This window comes from Dermochelys coriacea, chromosome 2 (genome assembly GCF_009764565.3).
Source record: "Dermochelys coriacea isolate rDerCor1 chromosome 2, rDerCor1.pri.v4, whole genome shotgun sequence".
Taxonomy (NCBI): Eukaryota; Metazoa; Chordata; order Testudines; family Dermochelyidae; genus Dermochelys; species Dermochelys coriacea.
In genome coordinates, this window is record NC_050069.1 from 67641364 (window position 1) to 67666195 (window position 24832).

The 24832-nt window shown below is 39.6% G+C and overlaps 2 protein-coding genes across 9 annotated transcripts in view; one reads left to right on the top strand and one right to left on the bottom strand.

Moving 5' to 3' along the window:
- The window catches only part of NSMAF (neutral sphingomyelinase activation associated factor), a 61907-nt gene extending 55640 nt beyond the window's left edge, over window positions 1-6267 (top strand). For 3 of the 4 annotated variants that reach the window (XM_038389795.2, XM_038389797.2, XM_043507823.1), the window contains 5 exons: window positions 569-652; window positions 1766-1916; window positions 2339-2441; window positions 3271-3380; window positions 5875-6267. In XM_038389795.2, coding sequence (XP_038245723.1) covers window positions 569-652; window positions 1766-1916; window positions 2339-2441; window positions 3271-3380; window positions 5875-5969 — 543 coding nt within the window. In that variant the 3' untranslated portion in view covers window positions 5970-6267. Of the gene's footprint in view, window positions 1-568; window positions 653-1765; window positions 1917-2338; window positions 2442-3270; window positions 3381-5874 lie in introns of those variants that run through there. The other variant, XR_006278824.1, reaches the window with a different exon arrangement.
- Window positions 6268-11520: 5253 nt separating this feature from the next.
- Window positions 11521-24832, bottom strand: part of LOC119851088 (syndecan binding protein) — a 30120-nt gene continuing 16808 nt past the window's right edge. For 3 of the 5 annotated variants that reach the window (XM_038390322.2, XM_043507824.1, XM_043507825.1), the window contains exons 4-9: window positions 20499-20608; window positions 19941-20105; window positions 16388-16563; window positions 14543-14714; window positions 13749-13840; window positions 11521-12312 (exon numbers count right to left, since the gene is read on the bottom strand). In XM_038390322.2, the coding sequence (XP_038246250.1) occupies window positions 12258-12312; window positions 13749-13840; window positions 14543-14714; window positions 16388-16563; window positions 19941-20105; window positions 20499-20608 (770 nt within the window). In that variant the 3' untranslated portion in view covers window positions 11521-12257. The remainder of the gene's footprint in view (window positions 12313-13748; window positions 13841-14542; window positions 14715-16387; window positions 16564-19940; window positions 20106-20498; window positions 20609-24832) is intronic. The other 2 variants (XM_038390327.2, XM_043507826.1) reach the window with 1 other exon arrangement.

The window sequence follows — 24832 nt, forward strand, 5'->3', positions numbered from 1 at the left end:
TGGCTTTGCCTTATGACCATTAAATGGGATAAGATCTGCCTAATTAAAATATCACTTCTCCCTGTCTAATACTGCCATAGTTGGAATTGGAGACCTACCCCCAAACATTTGTTTTAAGAGGGGGAGCATTTGGAATTTTGAAATTCGTCACTGCCCTTAAGGGTATTCTGCAAAGCCTGTCTGTCTGTTTGGTGGATTGTTTTATCATGTTTTCTTGCTCAATGTGTAGAGGATGCTTCTGTTTGGTTGAGAGGAATATGCTGCTGCTGCTACTGACTGTTTTTAATTGGCATAGACTAAGTACTTTGTGCTTTGTCAAGAGAGCTTAGAACTCTTGACATGCAGGTTTAATGTTTAAAACAAAAGTAAAATAAGAAGAATAATTCTGAACTTAGAAACAAGGAGGAAGTTTCTTGAACTGACCTTTGTACAGTTGAACTGACCTTTGAACAGCTTTTAGTTAGCATAAACAACTTACCTAGCAATGACAGAGCTAGGTAATTAAAAGAAAAGTTAACATGACTAGTCCTAATGCTTGTTTTAACAAACTGCAATGTTGGTATTCTAGGTGTGGCACTGTGTTCCTGCAGAGGTTCTGGGCACCAAAAGACATCAATGTGAATTGCTTGCTGAGTTAGAACATGATGTTAGTGTGAGTATGGAAATGTACACATATATATAACTTCTAATCAATCAAAGACTGGAGTTACTTGACAATATCTCAATCAAGCTTTAAAAGAACTGGCATAAACCAACAAAAGTGAAAATTCTAAATTAAGACTACCATTCATCAAAGGTGTCCAGTTGCTAGATATTGCAAGAATAGCCTAAGGGGAAAGTGAAAGCTAACTCCAAATATTTTTCTCTTTTCTTAAAAGAATTGGTTCAAATGTTCACTTCGGGAGAGTGGAAAGGTTGTATAAACAAAAGAGTTTTCTTATGATTGGTCTGGCTCTTCTTGTGGTGGGTGCAAAGCGTTCATGGGCTCTTTCAGTAAATCAAAATAAATTTGTCTGAAGTATTTGCATCCTTGTGTCTTCTGCACAAATACCACATGTGCCTGTTTAGAGTTTTTAGGTAAAAGTCTGACTTTTGTTTTCCATATTTTGTGCTTTGCTATGATGTATGTTATCATAAACACCAATGTGAATATCTAAATATATTGTATGTGTTTAGCTCAAACATACAATTAAAAATAAATATGGGCAGATACTGGAATATAAACGTACCCAAATCCATTAACTTCTAACATCATTCCTGCAGAGTATTTAGAACACTTGCATTGAATTTCTTAAACCTCTCAGTGGATTTATTTATAGATCACAAGGAGGCAACAATGCCTGGTAAAATTTACCAACAGCATCCAAGGATATCAAAAACAGATGGGTTGGGCAAAGTGCAGGCTAGTGGTTTTTTAGAACTGCTTGCTATGGTTAAACATTTCTTTAACTAATTAGAAATGTAGGCTGTAATCAGTCATCTTCTCTTGGATAAGATCTTAAATGTCAATTCAAATTTCTGATTCTGCAAGGAAAAAGAACACTTATAAATCTGCTTTAAGACTCCATTTCCTGCTCACATATAGTTGGCAAGGATTTTACATTTAAAAAAAAAGTCGGGATTTTATATAAAAATATGTAATCAACTGATGTCATAAAATTAGATACTTACGGAAGACAGGCTTGCTTTGTGAACACTTAAAGGTCTATCAAGAATGCCCATGTGAGAGCTGAGTAAAGAAATAATGTGGTACTTAATTGTCTAGGTAAATACTATCAACCTAAATGCTGCAAATGCAATACTGGTGTCCGGAACCAAAGAAGGCACTATTAGTATTTGGGATGTTACTACTGCCACTATGTTGCACCAACTTTCATGTCATTCAGGGACCGTGTATGATGCTGCTTTTAGTCCTGGTATGTTGTGTTTAAGTCTCTTCTAATATGTAGGTGTTGAGAGAGATGAGAATTGCTAGAGGAATCTCTGTCTTTATATAGCTCTATTGTACATTGATATCCAGATTTTTAATGTAATTGTGGATTTTTAGATCTTCAGTTATAGTCAGACACAAATCTCTAGTCTCCAGGTTTTATCAGTGCTTTACCATACTTGATGATAGAATACTTTTCTGGGCTAGTTATAAATTGCTTCCGTTTTTTTGCTTGAAGATTTACCTACTCATTATCTGAGATGTGACTGAAATAACTGCTTTTAATTAAAGCATGTTTTCTGACATACCTAACTAATGTGCAGTATTAGTCATCATTCCTTCCTTTGACCACTGGAAATACTAGATATGCAGTACTGTACATGTTTAATACATTTAATTTTTGTATAGACAGCAGACATCTGCTCAGCACAGGAGAAGATGGCTGTTTTAAAGTAATAGATGTGCAAACTGGAATGCTCATCTCTTCTATGGCCTCAGAGCATCCTCAAAGGTAATGCTGAGAAAAAACCCTGTGTGAAGCGCAACCCCTTCTAACTACAGTGGCTGTATGGATAATTGATAGTTATGTCTCTGAATTATAGTGGCGGGGGGAAGTGGACATCTGTGTTTGCGTCAAATGCCCAAAGGGAATGTGAAAATGACACAAATATGAAACATTTCTAAGGTATATGTCATCTAGGAGAAATGGGAACATCTTAACAAGAGATGCATTATCAACAGATGGATAGAAAGGTTGGAATTCTGTGTGCATTGTCTGCTGCAGCCAAAGTTTCTCAACTTGGATGCTAAAGCTAGGCACTTGTATAAATGACCAGCCTGTCAAATGTGCTAAGCAGCTGCAGTTTTCACTGAAATTAGTGAGAGCTGACACTGAAAATTGCTACAATTAATAGATGCAATTTTGTGTGTAGTTCAGCAGCTTTAAAACATCTTGGATTCAAAACTGGTTAGTTTGTAGTATACCAAAAACTATAGAAGTGTCAGCCTTGTTATCTTACACTGAAGAAAGTGTCAATTTTAACTTGAGGGGCTCTTTCCCATCTCTCTCTACTCAAACTGATCTAGTGTTTCAGAATATAGAGCAATATGATTTGTGGTTTAAACTATCGACAGCCAGTTTTCTTCATTTTTAAAACTTTCCCTTTTACCCTTTCACCTAACTCTCATTGCTTAATTCATAGTGCAGCATTGGCCTCAGTACTAAGTAGAACAGTTTCTTTTATGCATAGGTGATGGACTAAACTAACAGGTAGAAGAATCTTAAATAATGACACCCCCTTAATGCAAATGGGATAAAAGATTACCGAATTATTTTGCAGATGTTTCAAATGGGACGGACATACTGTTTTATCAGGAAGCCAGTCTGGAGAATTGTTGGTTTGGGACCTTCTTGCAGGAAAAGTTATTGAAAGAATCAAAGGACATACAGGTGTGTGTGGAGTACTGTGTAATCTCCTAGGGCCAGATCCACAAAGGACCTTAGGTGCCTAAACCCCAGTTTTAGGGGCCAAAGTTCCAGATTTAGGCTCCCCTGTGATCCCTGTAGTGCCACCTACTCCTGTGGCGTCTAAACTCACTCATCCCCTAAATTTTTGCTGTAAATGTTCCCTCAGCATCTATGTTTCTGCCTTTGCACATGCAGACTGCTGCCTCCCTCTGGGTATCTGGACACCTATCTCCTGTCTAGGCCCCAGCACCATCCACAAATGGGGGGAAGATAGGTGCTACTCTGCCTACCTTGTCTGCGGAGCCTGATCTGGTAGACCTGCTCAGAGCAGCCTAACTATACACACAGCAACCATAGTGTGACGTGGAGGAGGACTCTCTTTTAACCTTCAGCACAATGGCTAGGGTACTCCCAGGAAAGTGAGAGACCCAGGCGAGTTTTTCCTATTGAATCTGTTCCACTTGAATTCAATGTTTGAATAATTAAATATGAATTGGGCCAGAGGGAGTGAGGTCATGTCTACACTATGGGCATTACAGTGACACTGTTATGGTGGTGTAGCTCTGTAGTGTAGATACTTCCTACCGCAGGAGAAGGGGTTTTTCCTTCATTATAGATAATCCACTTCTCCGAGCAGCAGAATGCTACGCCGGGGGTTCAGTTGGCTTAACTATAGTGCTTAGGGGGTGTGAATTTTTCACATCCTTGAGTGATGTAACTAGGTGAATCTAAATTTTAAGTGTAGACCAGGCCTCAGAGTGATTATATAGTCCACTGGCTTCAGCGCTTAACTGAGTGGGGGGAACCCCCTCTTCAAATCCTGTCCCTCATCAGGCAGAGGGGGAATTGGTCTGTGATCTTCTACATCTGAGATGAGTGCTCTAACCATTGAGCTAATGGTTATAAGGGAAGTCCTCCTTCTCTTGTTTTGTGTGGAATGAGACAGGCATCTAACTTATTGCTGCAAAAAGGGGCTTAGGCACCTAAGCTGTCTGACTTCAGGAGAGGGGTTTCTGGCTGTGGGTCATAGGCAGAGAAAGGCACCCCGCTCCAGGAGAAGGGTCGGACTGAGGATACACCCCTCTTATTGGCATCTCCCCTTGGCTGGTTTGCACAGCTCCTCATCTAGCGTGCTGGCTTTTGTGGAGCCCATTCTCTCTCTCCCCATGTTGTGTAATAGTGAGCCCAGGCACCAAATTCAGGCTTTGTGGACCACATTGTTCCAGTGATTTTCTAGGCACCTAAAAGTTAAGCATTGCAACACCCTACATACCTTTGTGAATCTGAGTCCCAGTTCTGTGCAAGGTTCCTTTTTCCAAAGGAGCACTGTACTCTGACGTGGGTCATAGAACGGTTACAATTTCTGACACAGTCGCCAGTTTAGGTGAACTGGAATTTCGAATCAAATGACAATTGGATCAGATGCTAAATTTAAGACCATAGAAAGTCTCCCATTGGTTTTAGTGGAAGATGAAGAGGATCCTTCATCTCCCTTTATAATGCTGCTGGCCCACGAATAATGGATGATATGCCCCTGGGTGACCTGAGGAGGAAGAGAAAAGATTAACAGGAGAAATGTTGAATTCTACTGATTTGGATGTTGCAGTGGTACTGATGAAAACAGGATGCTCTAATAACATGCAAGATCTAGTATACTCCAGCTCTGGCAAAATACCCAGATTTCGGCAGCAGATGTGAAATTTTGGGAAAGTCAGAGTTTGTATTTTCCACACTTAATAAAACCTAATTTTGAAAAAATCTGTCCAAAGTCCATATATTTATTTTGATGTCAAATTCAGTTTTACAGTCAGCACACTTTAAGGTTTCCGTGTGTTAGTCTGACCCAAACCTGTTTCAGGGCATCTAAAGGCTTGAAGGTAATACTATCTAGCATCAGTTTGCTTGTAAGGTTTCCCTTGCTCTTATGAGGGCTGGAAACAGCAGTGTAATAAAAGCTTACTTGTGGCATTCAGCTCTGCATGGAGGAGGTAGAATCTCAGAAAACACACGGGTTCTGGCCATATGCTCCCACTGAAGTGTATTGTAGGATTGTGTAGGATGCCAACTCTGATTTTAACGTGAGAAATGGGTCAAGTGGCAGGGGCTGAGAATGCTGTGAAGGGTCCTCTGAAAGTTGGGCTAACGGAAAACTCTTGTAGCCTTCGGCCAGTTGACTAGAGTGGAAATGGCTGTGGCTAAATTGACTCATCCAGTTCAAAAGACTGCTAAGGATATGCAGCATGCTAGAGTTAAGTATACATACTGTAAATGAGATCATTGATCCTCACTGAGCATGCTCAAGCAAGAGAAATTTTAAGGCTGTGCTGTTAAATACTATTAATTTGATCAAAACTATCCATCAAATACCTCCTGCAAACTTGTTTTTAAAATAGTACCCTTCTGATTTGTTCACACTTCTCAAATATTCCCACTGTATTTGTATCTAACACAAAATTCAATTATCTGTTTTTCTCAGGTGCTGTAACATGTATGTGGATGAATGAGCAATGCAGCAGTATTATCACAGGAGGGGAAGATAAACAAATCATGTTCTGGAAACTGCAATATTAAGTGCCTTTTCCCTCCAGATATTTAAATGAACTCAATGTATTTTAAACCAGACTTCGTAAAGGAACTTACCCATGTGCAATGATGGCTGCTGAAGGTCAACCAAAATAGAAAGCTTGGGTTATCTAAAGCTTTCTAGCTTATGGTGACTTCATTTAAAGCTCTTGTACTGTAATTTCCATACTGTAATATTTTTGTTTGTATTTCATTATGGCTGTCATATATTGTCTCAACTTGAAAATGCTTGTCTTCATTTGAGATGAGACTTATTTTTCTGTAATTAAAGAGATTTTAACTTGCAGTCACTGTGTGATCTACTTGAACTGCATCAAATAGGGTAATGTATGTTTAAATTAATAAAGCAAGCCTCTCATATTTCCACAAGGACCACATTCATATCATCTGGTGCATCTTTTTTTTTTTTTTAATTGGAAGCTTCTAAGCAAAAGCCCTTTCATAAACCTCTGTGCTCTTTACAGATTTATTAGAAGGAAACATTGTGATCTTCCCTTAGCCCTACCACTCTAAAGAGTCTTTCCCATCTATCACACCTACCTGCTTTCTAGTGTAGTAGAACCTCCAACTTCTTGTGTTGAACAGGGGCTAAAGGAGGAATCTTTATTCATGAACAAAGTGTTTCTATACCTGAGGCAGCTGTCATACTTTAATCACCTACAGGACAGCTGCAGTAGGTCCCACTTTGTGCAGGAGAAACATTTGTTCTGCTCCAAGGGAGCAGAATTGGGGGTTGTGAGAAAGAGGTTACTTACCAATAACTTGTTCTTCCAGTTGCCTCTGTATATTCACACTGCTGCCTCCTGCTGTTGAGCTGCAGAGCCACCATAAGGGTGGACATGTACATTCAAATGCAAAGGTGATTTCAGCACCTCACTCCTATATGTGTCCTCCCAAACTCGAGGTCTGATTTTTTTTTTTGTACAATGTAGAGGGGACGATGCAAGTAGTGTGATGGCAGAAGTGACTGAGAACAGTAACCATCTTATTTTAGGCCCCTGTGTACCCTCAGCAGGAGGAGATTAGTGAGTAGTGCCCCATGTTGGACTGTGAATAAGTTCTGTAGATGCATATGGACTAGCACTGCTCTCCCAACTGGGCATGAAGGTGAAGTCTGATTAATAGTGCTTGCTGATTGTATGGCTGGTGCTGCTCCGTGAATTGGAATGTGCCTGGAAAAAAAACCCAGATGCTGCAGCAGCTCTGTCAAAGTGTATTTTAATCCCAGGAGCATTGTGGTTGTAGCTAAACTATCATTTCACTGTATACATCTTTGTATCCTTCCAAGGAGTGTCAAGTTAGAGCTGAACCCTAGGTTACCAATTGATTCCCTTTGTTCCACTGGCAGAATCTAGTAAGGGACACCATGATTAACACTTGGAAAAATATTTTGCCCAAAACTTTTCCAGTAAAAAATAGATTCAGTTGCATTGAAAATTTTGCCAAATTGGGGTTTTTTGGGGGGGGGTGGGGGAAGGAGACCTTTTTAAAAAAAAAAAAATTGAAGGGTTTTGATACTTTGGAAATGCTTCCATTTTGTAATGTTAAATGCTCAAAATTGAAACATTTGATTTTTTTAATTCATTTTTGGTTTGACCCAAAATTAATTTTTTGTAATTGCCAGAAAACTGAAAAGTTGGTTATTCACTTAGCTGTCCTTGTGGTGTCCCACAAGCTGGTAAGAAAGAGCCAGGCAAACTTGAAGGTTGGCCATTCAAAATCTACTGAGCTAGAAGCAAAGGCATTCTGCCTGAAGATCCATTTCCTGCTACTCTAGTCAATGGTCATTGTGATGGGTTAGGTCACAGAAACCTCCTGGGACTGTCTATGCTGGGGCAGATGTAATGTCCTGGGGAAGGAGCTGGTCTCTTACATACAGTACTCCATGAAGGCTCTTACTGAAGCTAAGGACATAGGAGAAACTAGAGTGGATGCTGCATTATGGTGTTTCCATAATGCCTGATTGAGGATACGTTTCAAAGTAGCAGCCATGTTAGTCTGTATTCACAAAAAGAAGAGTACTTGTGGCACCTTAGACTAACAAATTTATTAGAGCATAAGCTTTCGTGAGCTACAGCTTGCTTCATTGGATGCATTTAGAAACAGTATTCTGAGATCAAGTCCTGGGATCCTCCAAACCCATCTCTGATGATGTGGAAGGGGCTCAGGATTATACCAGATTAGCATTGAAGAGCTAGGTGTGGGGCAGTATCAAATGGCAGTTGGCAAAATGGCCATTAGGCACTGTACTCAGATGGTGTCCTTGGGATTTGTAATGGTGAAGTGTTCAGGTTCATCAGTGCTAAGAGGTCCAGTGTATGAGATGTGTGGAAAAGGTGACAACTGCCATTTGAGAGGCCCCATACCAATCCTATATTGATGGGAGTGTATGCTTCCTCTTATTTACATCTCCCACCCTTGTGGGGAATTGTCCTTACTTTTTCTCCTTCCCAGAGGGTACTCTGATGGGTCCTGTGGAGCAGTTATTAGTGCTGGAGGACAGGCCCAGTACAGCACTCAGAGCTGGTGCAGATAGCAGTGGTGCTGGTTGTAGAGGTAACAAACACCTGAGTCTACACAAGAGCTTTTGTAGCCTTGTGAAACAGGACTGCCTTCATCTCAGTGCTGTACTATGAATCAACATTGGGGCAAAGCAGTGTTGGCTGATTCACCCCATGAGTGTTACTGATGAACTCCCACCTCTTTGGTGGAAGGGTGTGCTGAAGCCAAAGTAAAGGGGGGGGGTGTATCTTCCACCCCACAGGGTAAATACTTATCCCTGAGGCTGCACTTGGGCTATGTACATTCAAGGCCAGATGAGCCTGGGACCTCAAGTCTCAATCCCTGCTCATCTGAGGAGCAAGGGTACAGCAGACTGGGTGAAGCTTACTCACCTCCATGATGTACAAACAGCATCAGCTATGGGTATCAGATACCAGCATAATCATGTTTGTCTACACTGCAGCTGGGAGCAAGCTTCCCACCTCAGCTAGACAGACTTGTAGCAACAGGCTTGAGAGCCCATGCTGCAATGACATCACTGCTATTTTTAGCATACTAGCTAAAGCTCTGCACCCATGAATCTGGTCTAGGTGATTTACTCCCAGCTACAGCACAGCCTGATGGGAAGCAGCTCAGGCCTCAACATGGTCCCCGTAGACGGCTTTGAGTGCTTGCAGGACAAGAAAATGGACTATTTAACTGAACAGTGCCCCCTTTCCCAGAATCTTGCCCAAAGCAGTGCTATTGCTTGACAGGAGGGGGAGTCAATCCCACAAGGGATGCACAGAGATGGTTTGAAGAACAATGTGGGGGCATAAATGTCATCCCTTCCCTGTTGCCAACCTACATAGGGAATTTGAATGAAGCACTACTGCCTAGGCCACCTAACTCCCCCCTGTAGACTTAACTCCCTTTCACACCCAGACACTCAGCTGCGGGTACAGATGAAGCCACCTAGATCCTGATGCTCCCCCAGAGCTAATGGCCTCACTCACATCTCAACCCAAGTGGGAGTCTCAAGGTAGCTATTCAGCCCCTATCTCTGCAGTGGCAGCTGGGGCTAAGCAAGTAGCCTAGCACTTAGGAAAAGCACCTGGGATATGGAAGACCTAGGTTTGAAATCCCTTCTGACTGATTCAGCCTACCTACTGAGCAGAAACCATGCAAAGGGCTGTGCCTAACTCTCTTTGAGGGGCAACACTTAGGTTCCCCTCCTTCCCTCAGCATTTCCTACTAACTAGCTTGGTTTACTGGCATCTAGGAGTTAGGTTCTTTGCCTCAATGCCACAAAGGCATTTAGGTGCCTAAGTCATGCAGGGAACCTGACTCCCTTTCCTGTCAGACTGACTCCTAGGATGATTATGGCATGCATCTGCTTCTCTTTAGGAAGGGAGGTATTTTTCTTCCTTCATGAGCAGCAACAACTCGATTGAGCCTAAACAGCTATTGCATTTTATTAAAGAGTGGGAATTTAGCAGATTCTCCTTCAACAGTCCCCCAAGTCAGCACCAACCTTCTGTTGATCAAGTGACTTTTTTTTTTTGGACAAGTTCACTGCAACAGAGATGATTTGCAGCTTGCAAACAACCTGAAATAACATGAGTAGTTATGATTGGTGAGGCCGGAGAAACTTAAACCACTCATCACTGAAGTCAATTACACTCACACAGACATCCCCTCCTCTCAAACAGATCACAAGGGAATTACCATCTGATTTTACCAGTCTTGCTTGAAAGCTTTCCTTCCCACCATTTTTCAGAAAGCAAGTTTAGTGTGAAAGACCAGTAGGTTCTTGACAGGAAGGAGTGCACAATTAGCTGTATGTACTAGAACAACCACAAATGACCCAAACTCAAAATAGGCAAAGACTTCTTTTGTACTGAAATTGGTTTAGGAGCAGCTCACCCTCTAAAAACTTTAGCTTAGAAGATTTAGGAAGCAATGGACAACCCAATGCTCAAATAGTTGGTGTCCTGGTGTAGGAGCACAAAGCAGGACAAATCTGTGCCAATCATTGGCCTATGGCATCATCTGGCTCCATTTCATTAGTAAATATGGGAAGTAGGGCCCTATCCCTCATGCAAGTTATTTCAGCATGCATTAAACCTTCATTTCAAACTTTAAGAATGTAATGTTTGTAGTTGCCTAGATTTTGTTAAAAACTAAAATTAGAAGTAATTTCACTAATTACTCTTCTGCTGAATGCCTTTTATTTATTTCCTAAATGTTTTTCCCCCTATAGCTTGTCCTGTTTCTTTGGAAGTCTGACATAGCAAACTCCATAAAGGGGAAAGAATGAAATTGACACCACACACACGAGAAATACAGGATGCTCTTTACAATACGTTTGTTCTGCAAGTATTCAACTTGCTGTTATTTGCAACATAGGTAACGTGTATGTTTAAGTTAACAGTGTCCATTTAAGTCTAAAAAGCTCTGGGGCTGTTTCAAACCAAGACTGCTGCTAGCCAAAACCATTTACAGGAAAAGGGAAACTATTTCTACACTAACCCATTGGAACTGCTTATAATGTACAGCTATTTGAATTGTAACATTTAACATAGGGGAGATTTAGACTCTGTTGAACTACCAATAGAAAGAACCATCTCTTCCTTGAAGGAATGCTTCAATTTTTCAGATGCTGATCAGGAATAGCATTTTGCACAAAGTATCAATTTTAATTTTATTTGGATATACTTCCTGGTTAACACTTACCCTTAAACTCAAAAAGAAAAGGAGTACTTGTGGCACCTTAGAGACTAAAATTTATTAGAGCATAAGCTTTCGTGAGCTACAGCTCACTTCATCGGATGCATTGTGAGCTGTAGCTCACGAAAGCTTATGCTCGAATAAATTTGTTAGTCTCTAAGGTGCCACAAGTACTCCTTTTCTTTTTGCGAATACAGACTAACACGGCTGCTACTCTGAAACCTTAAACTCAGTTTGCTTGAATAGTCATTAATTGACAATGTTACTCTGCATTTTAAAATGTTCATCCTACATCTTAAAAAAATATCCACAAAGTTTTGCAATCTTATTTGGTTATTCCTGAACTTTATTTTTAAACATGTTTAAGGATACAGAATTTAAGCATATTAGAGAGTTACAATTTGTATAATAAGAGTAGTAAAAAGTTGAGTTTAACAATCTATTTTTATCTATATACTTTACCCTTTTAAAGCACTTCTTTAAGGTTTAATGCCAATATTAGCTAAACTTGGTTTTCAAGTGCCTTTTTTTGCCAACATTACTTGAACAAAAAGTACACCACCACTAAAATAATCAATTTTCTAAATATACTGTTCTAAATATATGGTTACAAAGAGAAGGCAATAAAAATACTTACTCATCCGAAAAAGAACATACAAAGAGCAGCAATATGTTTACATCATGGATAACCAATATCATCACTTGCAGAAGAAACACTTATTAGTTTCCTTTCATTGCAATGGCTTGTAACCATAGAAACAGTAGTAAATTAGAGTAGCATGATCCTACAGAAAAAAAGAGATCAGCAGAACTTTGTTGAAAATTTCACATTTGTAAAATCAGCATTAGGCTACAAACAAGTCTTACGGTTGTTTATTCATGCAAGATAACATGTTGAACCGTAACATTCCCAGCCATGATATATAATGTAAATGCTCAATGCAGCAAATCTCCTCTTGGACTCAAGAAATGCTCATATGCAGAATGCAGAAGTTGTCGAGTATAATAGCCCAAGATTAGCCCAGTTCTCATTACATATGCATATACAATACAATGGCTTTAAATTTAGACCTCAGGGATTGTATGGTCCATCAGACTTTTCATGATGCCAGAAGCCATCCTGGGGGAAGGGGAAAAAAAAAAGTCCTTTACTAAATTAAAAACAAACAAAAAACAAACAAACACTCCAAATCCTTACTTTGTTATTAAAAATAAGGCAAAGAAAGAGAAACCAGAGAATACTTGACACAAAAGTTTAAGACAAAATGCTTTGATTTTAGATTAACAGCAAAACATTGCAGCAAATGATATAGAAAACTAGAAGGTAACCATGCTGTTGGCATTTTGTTCTACCTTGTACATTATGAAAGAACATAGAATATTCTAATATACCTTGTGAATGGGTGCAGAACCGGCAGGTGTATTCTGCCTGATGTCAACTACAGAGAAACTGCTAAGTGTAGCAGCTAAGGATAACTTTTTTCCCCATCAACTTTGAAAGCAATGTTTTTGTCATACTGCAACCAGAACAGGTGCTCAGGTAGTAGCAGCGGCTTAAAGCACAAATGAAGATGGCAAAAATGTCAGTTTTACATAGAGAATAGTGGAGTCCTAGTCCATCTTTAACAGAAGCTGGACTAGTTTTAGTGCATCACCATGGTCTAACGGGGTGGGCAAACTTTTTGGCCCAAGGACCATATCTGGGTATGGAAATTGTTTTGCCGGCCATGAATGCTCGTGAAATTGGGGTCAGGGTATGGGCAGCAAACCACTGAAGTAGCTGAGATTTCAAATACATTGCTACATTCAAAAATCCATTAGAAGTCTGAAATATTATTTGGCTAAATTTTAGAGAGAGCTGTTACTTTGAAAAACATTAATGAAGCAGAAAGTTACATATTACTGATTTTTTTTTGTATATGAGATGTACGAGACATCTTTCAATCTGACTGGAATAACAGGATTAAAAGACAATGATTTCCCTGTCCCAAAAGACTCCATTTCAGGTTTACAATTGTTTGAAGTAAAAGGTATTCCATTTCTGTAATCAGCTACTCTAACATTACACATGAACTCTGCCTGAGTCACAGCAGGACTGAAATGAAATACAAATCTTGTTCTAAAATAATCTGCGATCTAGTCTAAACCGTGGGAATTTTGTATGTTACAGACTTCCCCCATAAAGCTATTCCAGTGTGCCCTAATTCCTTCCGTAACAGTTTACTCTTTCGTTTACAGAAAACAAGTTTTCAAACTTTTGTCTTAAAAGGATACCATGGTCATCCCCCACAAATTCAGATTAAATCATGTTAGTGAACTGAAACACATATTACAGCAATGCCCTAGCGTAAATGCATTTCCACAGCGTACCTGATGCCAGATTTGGCATTTTCTTGACTCAAAACACAAAAAATGCATTTGTGTTTGAGAGTTAAAAATTTACCCTAGAACCAAAAGGAGTAATCGTCCATTGGAATATTGTTTCCACAACACTTAAGCAGATTCGTGCAACTAATTAGCTATATTTAAAAAATGAATCAAAATTTTCTTGCTTACCTCTTAATTATATGTTCAAAGATATATGAAGGCATGATAGTAATAGTCACAACATTCCCAGCTGTTGCCAATATGTCTGCAATTTGGGGGTCCTGTTAATGAAATACAAGTGAACAAAACCTCATGATGCGAATCCCTGAAATCCTTCTGCATCTGCCTAGCAGCTACGGACTATAAACAGGGCAAAAAGAACCTTTTCAAAATGTCTGCAAGGAAGCACTAAGGGAAGATATCTAATGTAGACTAGGACCAAACAATAGTTAGCATCATTAAAAGATCCCTGGTCTTGGAATACAAAGGTGAGCCTGTACCCAGACACAAGGACATCCTTGACAGTAAGCCATAAATTTGCACGGCAATCACTCCCAATGTTGATACTGGCAAGCGAACATCTAGCAAGCTGTACCTCGTGTCTCCAGATGAAGCAGGAGAAGAAATACCACACACACATTTCTTAGAGAAGCTATACTAATACAGAGAGAGTAAGAAAGTTGATGACAAAAACTTAAGAATAAAGCTAGTTAAGAGCCTAACTCTTAGTAGCCATTTCTATCTGCTAAGACACACAAAACTGGAATAATCAGATAAAAGACCTTCGGATATTGAGACGTTAAAATTTTGTTGAGCATTCTTGATTACATCGATTGGTAAAAAGTCACATCAATAAGTGTTCAGAATGACACTCTCTCATACCATACTTGTGATCTTCTAAAAGCCCCACTCCCCTCTCAGAAGAGTGTGAAGATAGGACTATTGTTACACTGAATTTGTTTTTGTAAAGCACATTACTTTACCTTCAGTCCAATTACATTCTGGCCATTAATTTCACACATGTTGTGCTCTGTAAGAAGACCATTTCTAGCAGCAGAACTGTCTTTTACTATTGAGGTTACTTTTCCATTTTTGAATATGAAGCCAACATGACCTGTGCTGTCCTTATGCATAGTAAGAGTTCGTTCAAAAGGCCTGTAAGAAATATGTTCACAACATATTATTGTACTATATTCACTAAGTATTCAACATATATGGAATAATTCCACAAGAAATTATAGAGTTACTACTAAAAACTTGCAGAGCTGTTAGTGTATCCCATTTACAATCTCTTTGACCTACAAGTATTTGTGTCTGAAATGTCTGTTCTCAATATTGGTACTATTCACCTTTCTAGCTAAAACATTTATAAAAAATTATACAGATTAAGATACAGTACATTCCCAGAAGTCAGTTTTGATTATTCAATATTATGGAGTAATTGCCATTTCAGTTTCAAGTTATGATTCACACACACACACTTCACTTCAGTGTTGAAAGAGACTATGGTATTTTAGGTGACTATGTACTCTACACACCCATACTTTTAACTATATGCTGAAAGTGGTTGGATATAACCAGCTACTCACTTAATATTTTAAGCTTATTTTTCCACTCAGGCTATAATCATTGTTCATTGGCTTTTTACCTATATTCCCCTATGCCACAGGAAATACACAAGTTTTCCACCCTCTAATATATGTACATTTACATTTTAAATTACGCGTTCTTGTAGAATGGATTGGTCAGCAAGCGTTACAAGAGAACTAAAATAGCAATGGCATATATAGTAACAACATTGGTCAGATCACTGATCTCCTTTTTGAAGGCCTAATACTTGCCCACATACAAACTTGCACTGCTGTGTTTTTAAATCAGTTTAAGTCAACAAGTGCAAATGTGTATGCAGACACTTATTTCAGTTTAATTAACAATGTCAAAAATACACCTCTAATTAAACTTGTACAAGTTTGTATGGCTAAAAACCTTGGTTTAAAGCAGGAGTGGGCAAACTTTTTGGCTCGGGGTTGCAAAATTACATGGAGGGCCGGGTAGGGAAGGCTGTGCCTCCCCAAACAGTCTGGCCCCCACTCCCTATCCGCCCCCTCTCACTTCCTGCACTCTGACTGCCCCCCTAAGAAACCCCAACCCATCCAACAGCCCCCTGGGACCCCAACCCCTTCTCCCTGTCCCGACTGCACCAACCCCTATCCACACCTCCACCCCGACAGGCCCCCTGGGACTCCCACACCTATCCAGACCCCCCTGTTCCCTGACCACCCCCCTGAACCTCTGCCCCATCTGACTGCCCCATGGGATCCCCCGCTCCCCGCCCCCTTACCATGCCAGAGCCAGCCATGCCCCCGTGCTGCCCTGTAGGAGCAGCAGGCCAGAGTGCTGGCGGCGCAGCACGCTGAGGCTGCAGGGAAGGGGAACTGCAGGGGAGGGGCCGGGGGCTAGCCCCTTAAGATATATATATAATTTTTTTCTATTCAAAGGAGGCCTAGACAGAAGTAGCAAAAACCTAACCAGAATTGCACTGGCAGAGTTTGAGAGAAACTCTGCATAATACCTGCCTGAGACAGAGTTAGCAGCCCTTGCTAATGCCAACAGTCTTAATTTAACAGATTTAGTCATGAAATATTAGACATGAAAAGGAAGCTTCTGAACTACTTGGACTGTAAGCTCTTTGGGGCAGGGATAGTCTTTGTTATGTGCGTTTGGTCCTTAAACACAAAAGAATCCCACACCTGGACGAGGGGCTCATGGTGCTACTGCAATACAAATAAATAACAAATCACTTTCCTTTTTACTTGATATAGTTTTACCTGTCACGAATTATCATCGAAATTCTCTCCCCCGAAGCCTGCTTGAGAACTTTATGGGATTTTTCAGAGCTCCATCCTGCACAGTTTTCACCATTAATTTGCAGAACTTGGTCCCCAAACCTCAGACCAGCTAAAGATGCTGGAGAGTTGGCTTGTACTAACTGGACAAATATACCCTAAATGGAATGATAAAAACTGATTTTTGAATATTAGCAGTCATAAAAAGTTCCCAGTGCCTATTTTATACATAAAGTATACATAAGCAGCAAGCAGAAGATGAGTTGAACAACTACGCCTTTTAAAAATAAAGATATACTGCAGGAGATGAATAGGCAATAATTTTTTTAATACATACAAAGGTGACCTACAAAAACTAAAAGGTCTATTAATCCTTTTATGATACAATGAAGACCTGAAATCTTGTTTTTCCATTTTTAAAAATGAAGTATTACCACCAAAGAACTATCAGGAAGACTAATCCTCACATCCCCCGATTTTACTGCAGGATCTCTTGGTGTCTCAAAGCAGGTTTATTGTGAGCTTTAAAGACTTACATTAAAGTGATGAAAGATGGTGAATCTTTAGAAATGGATTTTACATATCTCAAATGCTAGTCTGAGATAAACAGGTTAACACAATTGACTGAAAATCCCTTCTTTTCTCAACTACTCAGCTTCAATTCCTATGAGGTTATTTAGTAGTGTTTCAGTCATCATGGACCCTGTCTACAGTTTAAAAGCTAAACTAGCAATGCTGGGAGCCCTAATGTAGATGGGGTTGTGTCTGCAATTATGGTTATCAACACCATGTTGATTAGCTTTCAGCACCCTTTCATGAAAGTGAAGTGGGAGCAAATCTAAACCCCACCAGTGCTGGGGCACTCAACACCTGTTCAGCTTAACCAGCGTTGACAACAGTGGGATGTTTCAGAAATACAGACAAAGCCTTAAGGTCTTCCAAGGTAGACCACACCAGAATTTCTATTTTTAAAAAAGCTGCAAGATAACTGAACTTTTGATATCTTGGACACAAGCCCAGTTTCTCCTGATTTTGCAGGTCACTTAAGAATGTGACAAGTTAACATGTCTGTTTCACAGCTGGGAGGAGAGACAATGAAGGAGAGACTGGCTGCAGAGAAGTTAAAATGATTTCTTTGCACATTTGGTCACCACAAAGGAGAATAAGAAAAGCATACTTTGGTGTTACTCTTTGTAGATAGGTTTCAGAGTAGAAGCCGTGTTAGTCTGTATCCGCAAAAACAGGAGTACTTGTGGCACCTTAGAGATTAACATTTATTTAAGCATAAGCTTTTGTGGGCTAAAACCCACTTCATCGGATGCATGCAGTGGAAAATACAGTAGGAAGACAGACAGATATACACACAGAGAACATGAAACAATGGGTGTTATTATACACACTATAATGAGAGCGATCAGTTAAGGATGTCATTACACAAAGTAGAACTATTCCCCCCATGTTTATTTTTCCCCCGTACTGTTCCTCACATGTTCTTGCCATCTGCTGGAAATGGCCCATCTTGATCATCACTACAAAAGGTTTTTTCTCTCTCTCCTGCTGGTAATAGCTCACCTTAACTGATCACTCTCATTATAGGGTGTATGATAACACCCATTGTTTCATGTTTTTTGTGTGTGTATGTATGTGGGGGGGTGTACACACATCTTCCTACTGTATTTTCCTCTGCATGCATCTGATGAAGTGGGTTTTAGCCCACAAAAGCTTACGCTCAAATAAATGTTAGTCTCCAAGGTGCCACAAGTACTCCTGTTCTTTATAGATAGTATAGGCCAAATCAGAGCTTCACTTTCTCCATCAGTAGTATATTGTCTTAATCTAAAGGTGATGCAGGCACACTTAGTGGTTAATAGCACAATGAGAAATTAAATTGCAGTGTTACCCAGCTAAAGTTTATGAATGAAGACTAAAGCTACTGAACTAGTGAAAAAATGCCATTTAACAAGTACTATAGCAAATAGCTGAAAGGTGTCCAATATCTGTGATGCTGCATCCCATATTCTTCAGTGATATTATGATTGATTATAGTATAATTACGATGCATTTTGTACAAAATGGGTCATGTGAGGTGTCGTTGGAAAAGTTATGATTTGCTGAATATGATTCATATGCACGCATCATTTTTGTATCTAAAATTAAGAATATTGACTATGTATCTGTATTTCAATTGTGCTTACTTTGGGTGACACCCACAACTAGCCTTTCAGGTACAACAATGAAGAAACCAGACGGGGCTGATGGCCCATCAGCAAAGACAATGGATTGTGGAATAGCTTAACTTTCCTGTGGGCATTTTGGCCGGTCTGTAAACAATAGCTGCTATAACAATGCAAGGGCATGTGACCAGACCACATGTCTCTGGACTCTATCTTGGATGTCAGTATTTTTCCACAAACCAGTTTGGGAACCAAGTTTTGAAATAAAGGGTTCTTGCCATATGCTAAAACTATATAAGCGACATCATCCATGCTTCTTCCCTCCCCACACAAGACGAGTCCTGGAAACGCCCGAGGAACAAAGACTGAACTGGGGGAAGTGCTGGACCCAGGCTAAAGAGATTTCTAGCCTGTATATGAAACAACTGGGCATGCCAAGCTGCAAAGCAAGTGTAGCTTGTGCCTTAAGACTCTGTAGCCCACTTATATCATCTGTCCATGTGAGATATTGTTAATTCAAATTCTATCTTTCCAGTATGTTAAGCTTAGTTTGCATTTTTGTTTATTTACTAGGTAATCTGCTTTGTGTGCTATCACTTAAAATAACTTAAAATCTATTTTTTGTAGTTAATAAATGTTTTCTGTCTTAATGTAAACCAGTGATTTTAGAGTGAAGTGCATAGGAATCTTAGCTCAGAGGGGCTGTTGCATTTCCTCTCCAAATTGAACTGGAGGTGAACTGGATAATAAATTCATACTGGGTTGGGGTTTGGACCAGGGCAGAACAGTAACTGGTGGTTATTTTGGCTGTAGCCTCTCTATTGTTGGTTCACATGCAGTGGCTGGTCAGAGAACTGCAGTTGTGAGTTGTCCCTACCTGTGTGAATGCTGGTGGAAGCGTAAGACTGGGAGCATGTCTGCAGCTTGTCATAGCAGCATAGTGTGAAAGGGAGCACAGGCTGGTGGGTCAGAGGGCTCAGTGGTACCCCAGTTCCAGGTGGTACCCCGGTGGGGAACCTGTCAGAACCTGTACTTTTTATATAAAAAGGTGCGATGTGTAAACTTGGGTACTAAACGTACAAGTAGTACATAATGCTAGTTGCTTCTATACATTTATATAAAAGTAAATCATTATGTAGTACTTAAGTTTAGATCTCTAATCTATTATATTTTGAAAGTGTTAAAAGAAGACAAAAACAGCAGCTATAGATAAAAAGATAGAAAAAACATTATGCACCAGATAAAAGTTTACCCCATTTTGTATTAAACTTCACACTCCCATACAATTTCACTTTTCATTACGACAGGATTCAGTTACTGATCTATAGAAGCAAGACAGATTTAAGTTTCCATATACTTACATTGTCTATAGATTTAAGACGAAGTCCAATTTTTCCATCCTGATCTTTACACACAATTACTTCACGGATGCCTTGTTTAATTTCTGCTCTGCGAATTCCAACATCATTTCCAGTTACTGGAGCCACCATGTAATTCACAGCGGAAGGTCTTGTTGCCAGTTGCTGCTGATTAAAAACCACATCATATCAAACTACTTAGAACAGCAACTTGTGTAGACATCTGAACAAGACAGGTGAGTCAAAATGAAATCACATTTTCACACAAATAAATGAAATTTTAGGATGTCTTACTTCTAGTTATTTTGGGGGCAGTAAAATTGTTAAGGTTCAGTAAAAATTTCTTTATACAAAGTTCTTACTGAAAGGTAAGCTCTAGAGATGGAATGACTTAGCATCTTAAAATCATTAATCCATCCCTGATTAACTATAGTAATTACCAGAAGTATAATCCACAAATAGAATATGTGGAGTCTTATTTTTAAGAACAAGGTATTTTGTTAATAAATACCCTGTCTCTCTGCGTTTTCTAAAGACCAGGTTTACTTGAATGGTACCTACCCCCTGAGATTGTATATCTGCAACCATTAGCAAGTTTCTCTGTACCTCTTCTTCATTAAGACTCAGACCCATGTACTGAGCAAGTTCTGGGTATAGCCTGGGATAGAGGCCTATTGAAAGAAAAAAAATGCAAAGTAAATGATTCACTATTTATAATATAAAAAAATACTTAGTATTTTAGTAAATAAACATTTACTGATTTACTAGAAGAACACTCTAGATTATTCCTATATGTTACTTGTCTGTTCCAGTACTTTACCTCAAGGTCAGCTGCATCAATAGCAACAAACTTTGCCTCTGAAAGCACACGCAATATCATCCATTAGAACAGTACTGCTATTGTGTCACCCATCTTAAGATACTTTACTACTACTACATTTTACAGAAAGCACTCTCCATTGTTGAGGTAATTTTTAGCCTTTTTTTAATCCTAGTAGAATCTATGTCACGCCATTTTTAGTTTCCAGTGCTTCATGAAAACAAGGGTGAAGGGATTTGTCACCAGATATGAGGTGAGAAAGCACTTAAAAGCTAGACTGTGCTCTGGAAATCTCTGAGCAGAAGGCATGTGCTTCAGTCTTCCCAGGCCTGGGGGGGGGGGGGGGGAAGAGAAGAGAACCATTTCCCTTTCACCCCATTCCCAGGACTGTATGAGGGACTCTGCATTGGGAGGGACCCAATCTGGATGGGCATACACATGTTGCAAGGGAGCAAAGCATCAGATCAGTAGTTCTCGCAGAGACACAGGGACTGCACACAGATTATCCTTGCTTTTTGCAGATCCCCAGGCACCTGTAGAATTTTGGAAGGCAAGAGGCCATAGCCATATCCTGTCAACAAGGGAAAGAACAACCACCTTAACAGAATTCCCTCCACAGGTTTTACCAGAAGCATGCCCAGCGTGACCCTCAGTTATTTCAACTTTCTGGGGTGGCTATACTGAATATGAGTAAGCAAAGGTTAGAAAAGCACAAAATATTCATTCTCTTCAATACCTATTTGTTTTAGCAATTAGTTGATGCATAAGTGAAGATTGAAAAGGATAATCTGTCCTGAACAATAGTAATTATCAGATTTTAACTAACTGTGGTGTCAATTTCCCTAGGAAAACAAGGTATTTTGATTACTTAAAATATTTTAAGTATAAATTCAGTATTTTAAATTACTGATGAGACTATTAAGTACCCCGATACAGTGTGTAGTACCAGCAAGTTAATGGCACTATGAAAACCTTCTGAATTTCCTATCTTGCATGTTCAAAATGCCGAGTGTTACACAAAGGATTTTGAATTTAAAGCTACTGTGAATTTGCTTTTCATTGTACAGTGTTTTCAGTGTTTCACTGTACTTAATGATGAATATATTTCTGCTTTCAATAGTATCAGCTGATAGTAAACATCTTGATACTTTGCTCTAACACAATTCACTTCTTACAGCTATATGAAATTAAGGCACACAATCCACTTTATAAGACCATGTTCGGCCAAATCATACTTCCCTGGGGGGAAAAAAAAAAGCCCTTAGAAGGGCCAGAAAGCTATTAGTTGCAAGTCAGTTTCTGTGGAATAGTAACATCAAGGGAGCAGAATGTGCTGTCCCACAGAGCAAACATGGCAAAAATTGAAAGTAGTCATTGTTTTATTACAACAGGAAGAAAGTTAGTTTTGTTGAAAGGAAGTGGTATAAAAATATTTTAATACTGAGTTGGTTGGTCACTGGAAATTTCAGAAAAGCCAGGAAGATGTTTTTTTAAAAACAAAAAGAACTGTTCAAAGACATTTAACACTTAATAGTTTAAAGCCATAAAACTTTACTCAACTATGATGGAAAAAAAGCCAATTTTTTAAAGAATAGTTCTGCTCAGTAACAGTGCAGTTGGGTGACAAAAGATCCCACCAAAAAACAAATTTAATTATAATGGAGCAGCAGCACCTCTATAACTAAGGTTGCTTCACAATATCTGTTTAAAGGTTACCTTTCTTAAATCCTCTAAAACTGACATGCTTAGTCAGATTTCTATGAAATTTAGTATGCCTTGGGAGGGTGTAGAGTAGGGTTGGTGAACCAAATGGAGTCACTGAGCCCAGGGTGCCAGAAATATAAATTCCCCACACAAAAAAAATGCAATATTTTAAAAAGTTTCTAAGTGGGATTTTTTTTTGCCCAGAGCTAAAGAAGGCAGGTCAAAATAGCCTCAATCTGTCAAATCTTATCCAAGATAGTGCATGGCACCCAAGAAATCTCTGGGGGGGACCCAAACTGAGAACAGTAATAAGAAAATGCACAGATACCGAAAAAGTGCTAGGTTTCCATTACTGCCATTTTATAATCTTTGAAGCTCCACTCTTGCAAGTGCTCTCAAATTGAAATGTTTAACCGGATTGGTCTGAAATTTGGTGTGCTTCATGGGGGCACAGGATAGCATTAGGTGATACAAATTTGGGGTCACATGACCAAGGGATTCCTGCATTACAGCTCCACCCCCCACGACCAATGGTTTCCTTTTGTTGCCTTGTACTGTTAAACCGAGGTGCTAAGGATGGGATTAATCAACAGAGCTCTGGATGGCTGTGAACTCTCACCCTTCAGTTAACAAAACTAAGGATAAGTTAATCACACACCCTCCACCTAAGTACAAAAGTAGTTTTGGACTGAGTAGCTGGAGGCTGCTATAATCTGAGAGTCATGGATGACAATTTTATTTTGGGGATAATGTAATCAGTCACCGAGGAAAAAAATTAGACATGTGAATGCTTCCTGGGAGAGTAGGCGTATCAGGGAGGTGGAGGAAAAGAGGGGAAAAGGGGTTGGGGCTGCAGCAAAGAAATGAGGGTTATGTGGATGGATGGCACCTGCAGCTCTGCTAGTACATCCTGAGTCCTGTGTGCTATCAATACTGCCAGTGCATCCCAATCTGGATGGAATGCTATAGGTGACAGTGAACAGGTTGTAAAAAGGAGACAAGATGCATCTGCATTTCAGGAACAGTGGGGTGTACACAGAAAAGGTGTGCGTTAACAGGGCATATTGGGGCACTGCTGAAAGAGAACAGAGTTAAGGTTGAATGGCAATCTTAACTCTCCATTTCCTGGTTTTCAGAAGTTTGAGTTTTGCTAAACTCAATGTTTTGCAAGGGAACAACATACCACGAAGCAAACTTAATGCTGCATTAAAATATTTTTTGCCACTGAATCTTATAGTGACTAGTTCTTCACGAACTTGGGATCCATGTGGATATCATCTTGAAGTCAGAATCTTTGAATATCAGTTTCAGAAGCATCCTTGTGCATCCCCACCACAGGCTGAAAGGCCAGAGTGGCTACAACTCACCCTTAGTTCTCTTTACCTGGGATTTTGAATTGGCAAGTGAATGACAAAGGTTTGTGGGATCTATGTGGACAACAACCCATTCTCAAAGAAGCAAAATTACTTTAAGGTAAATAAACTGTTTTTCCTTTAAGTGTGTGTGCACGTGTGGATTGCATTCTAGTCTAGGTGACTAATAAGCAACCATGCCAAACCTGGGGGGGGGGGGGGGGAAGAGGAAATGCAGAAATTGACTTAATTGACTTGTGAGTTGCTTGTAGCTTTTTTTTTTTTTTTGGATCAGCTCCTAGCAAGCAGGGGAAACGGGGGTGGAGGGGAAGCAGAAGCAACAGAGTCAGAAGTGCACAGTCGGCCCACCACAGTTCCAGACTGCATGCCAGGGCGATCTAGTCATATAGAGTGTTGGGGTTCTTAGGGATTAGCTTGTTTTAGCATTGTTTTGAAATGGGATTAGCTTGATTTTTGGCTTATTATGAAAATCAGGGTGCTTATTTACCACAACTGTGCTAATAAGCAGTATGGAAGATGGGACTGAGGAATCTTAACTGCCACTAACAGTCCCCTGTCAAATTTTGCATCTGATCTCATAGCCAGGAGAAGGGCAGTGTTTAACAAAAGTAAGGGGACTACCAAATTTAGCTGCCTTGCAAATTTCAGATATGGTGATATGTCCACAGCATGCACAAAATGCAGTTTGTGCAGTAGTGGAGTGAGCTTTAGCATTTGAAGAAAGATGTATCAGCCACATTACAGAAGATTGAAATACATGCATAATTCTTTTTTATATTCTCTGGGAGACAATGGCTTGACCCTTAGGAGTACTAGAGATGACAAAAAAAAAGATGAGAAGTCTGTGCAAGAGGCTTTGTCTTATGATGAAGATACAAGAAGATCTTTGAAACATCCAGGATATAGAGTTTCTTCTTTCCTGAAGAACAATAGGGTTTTTGAAAGAAAACAGGTAAATTAATTCAAAATGAGAGAGTGACAAGTTTGGGAATAAACTT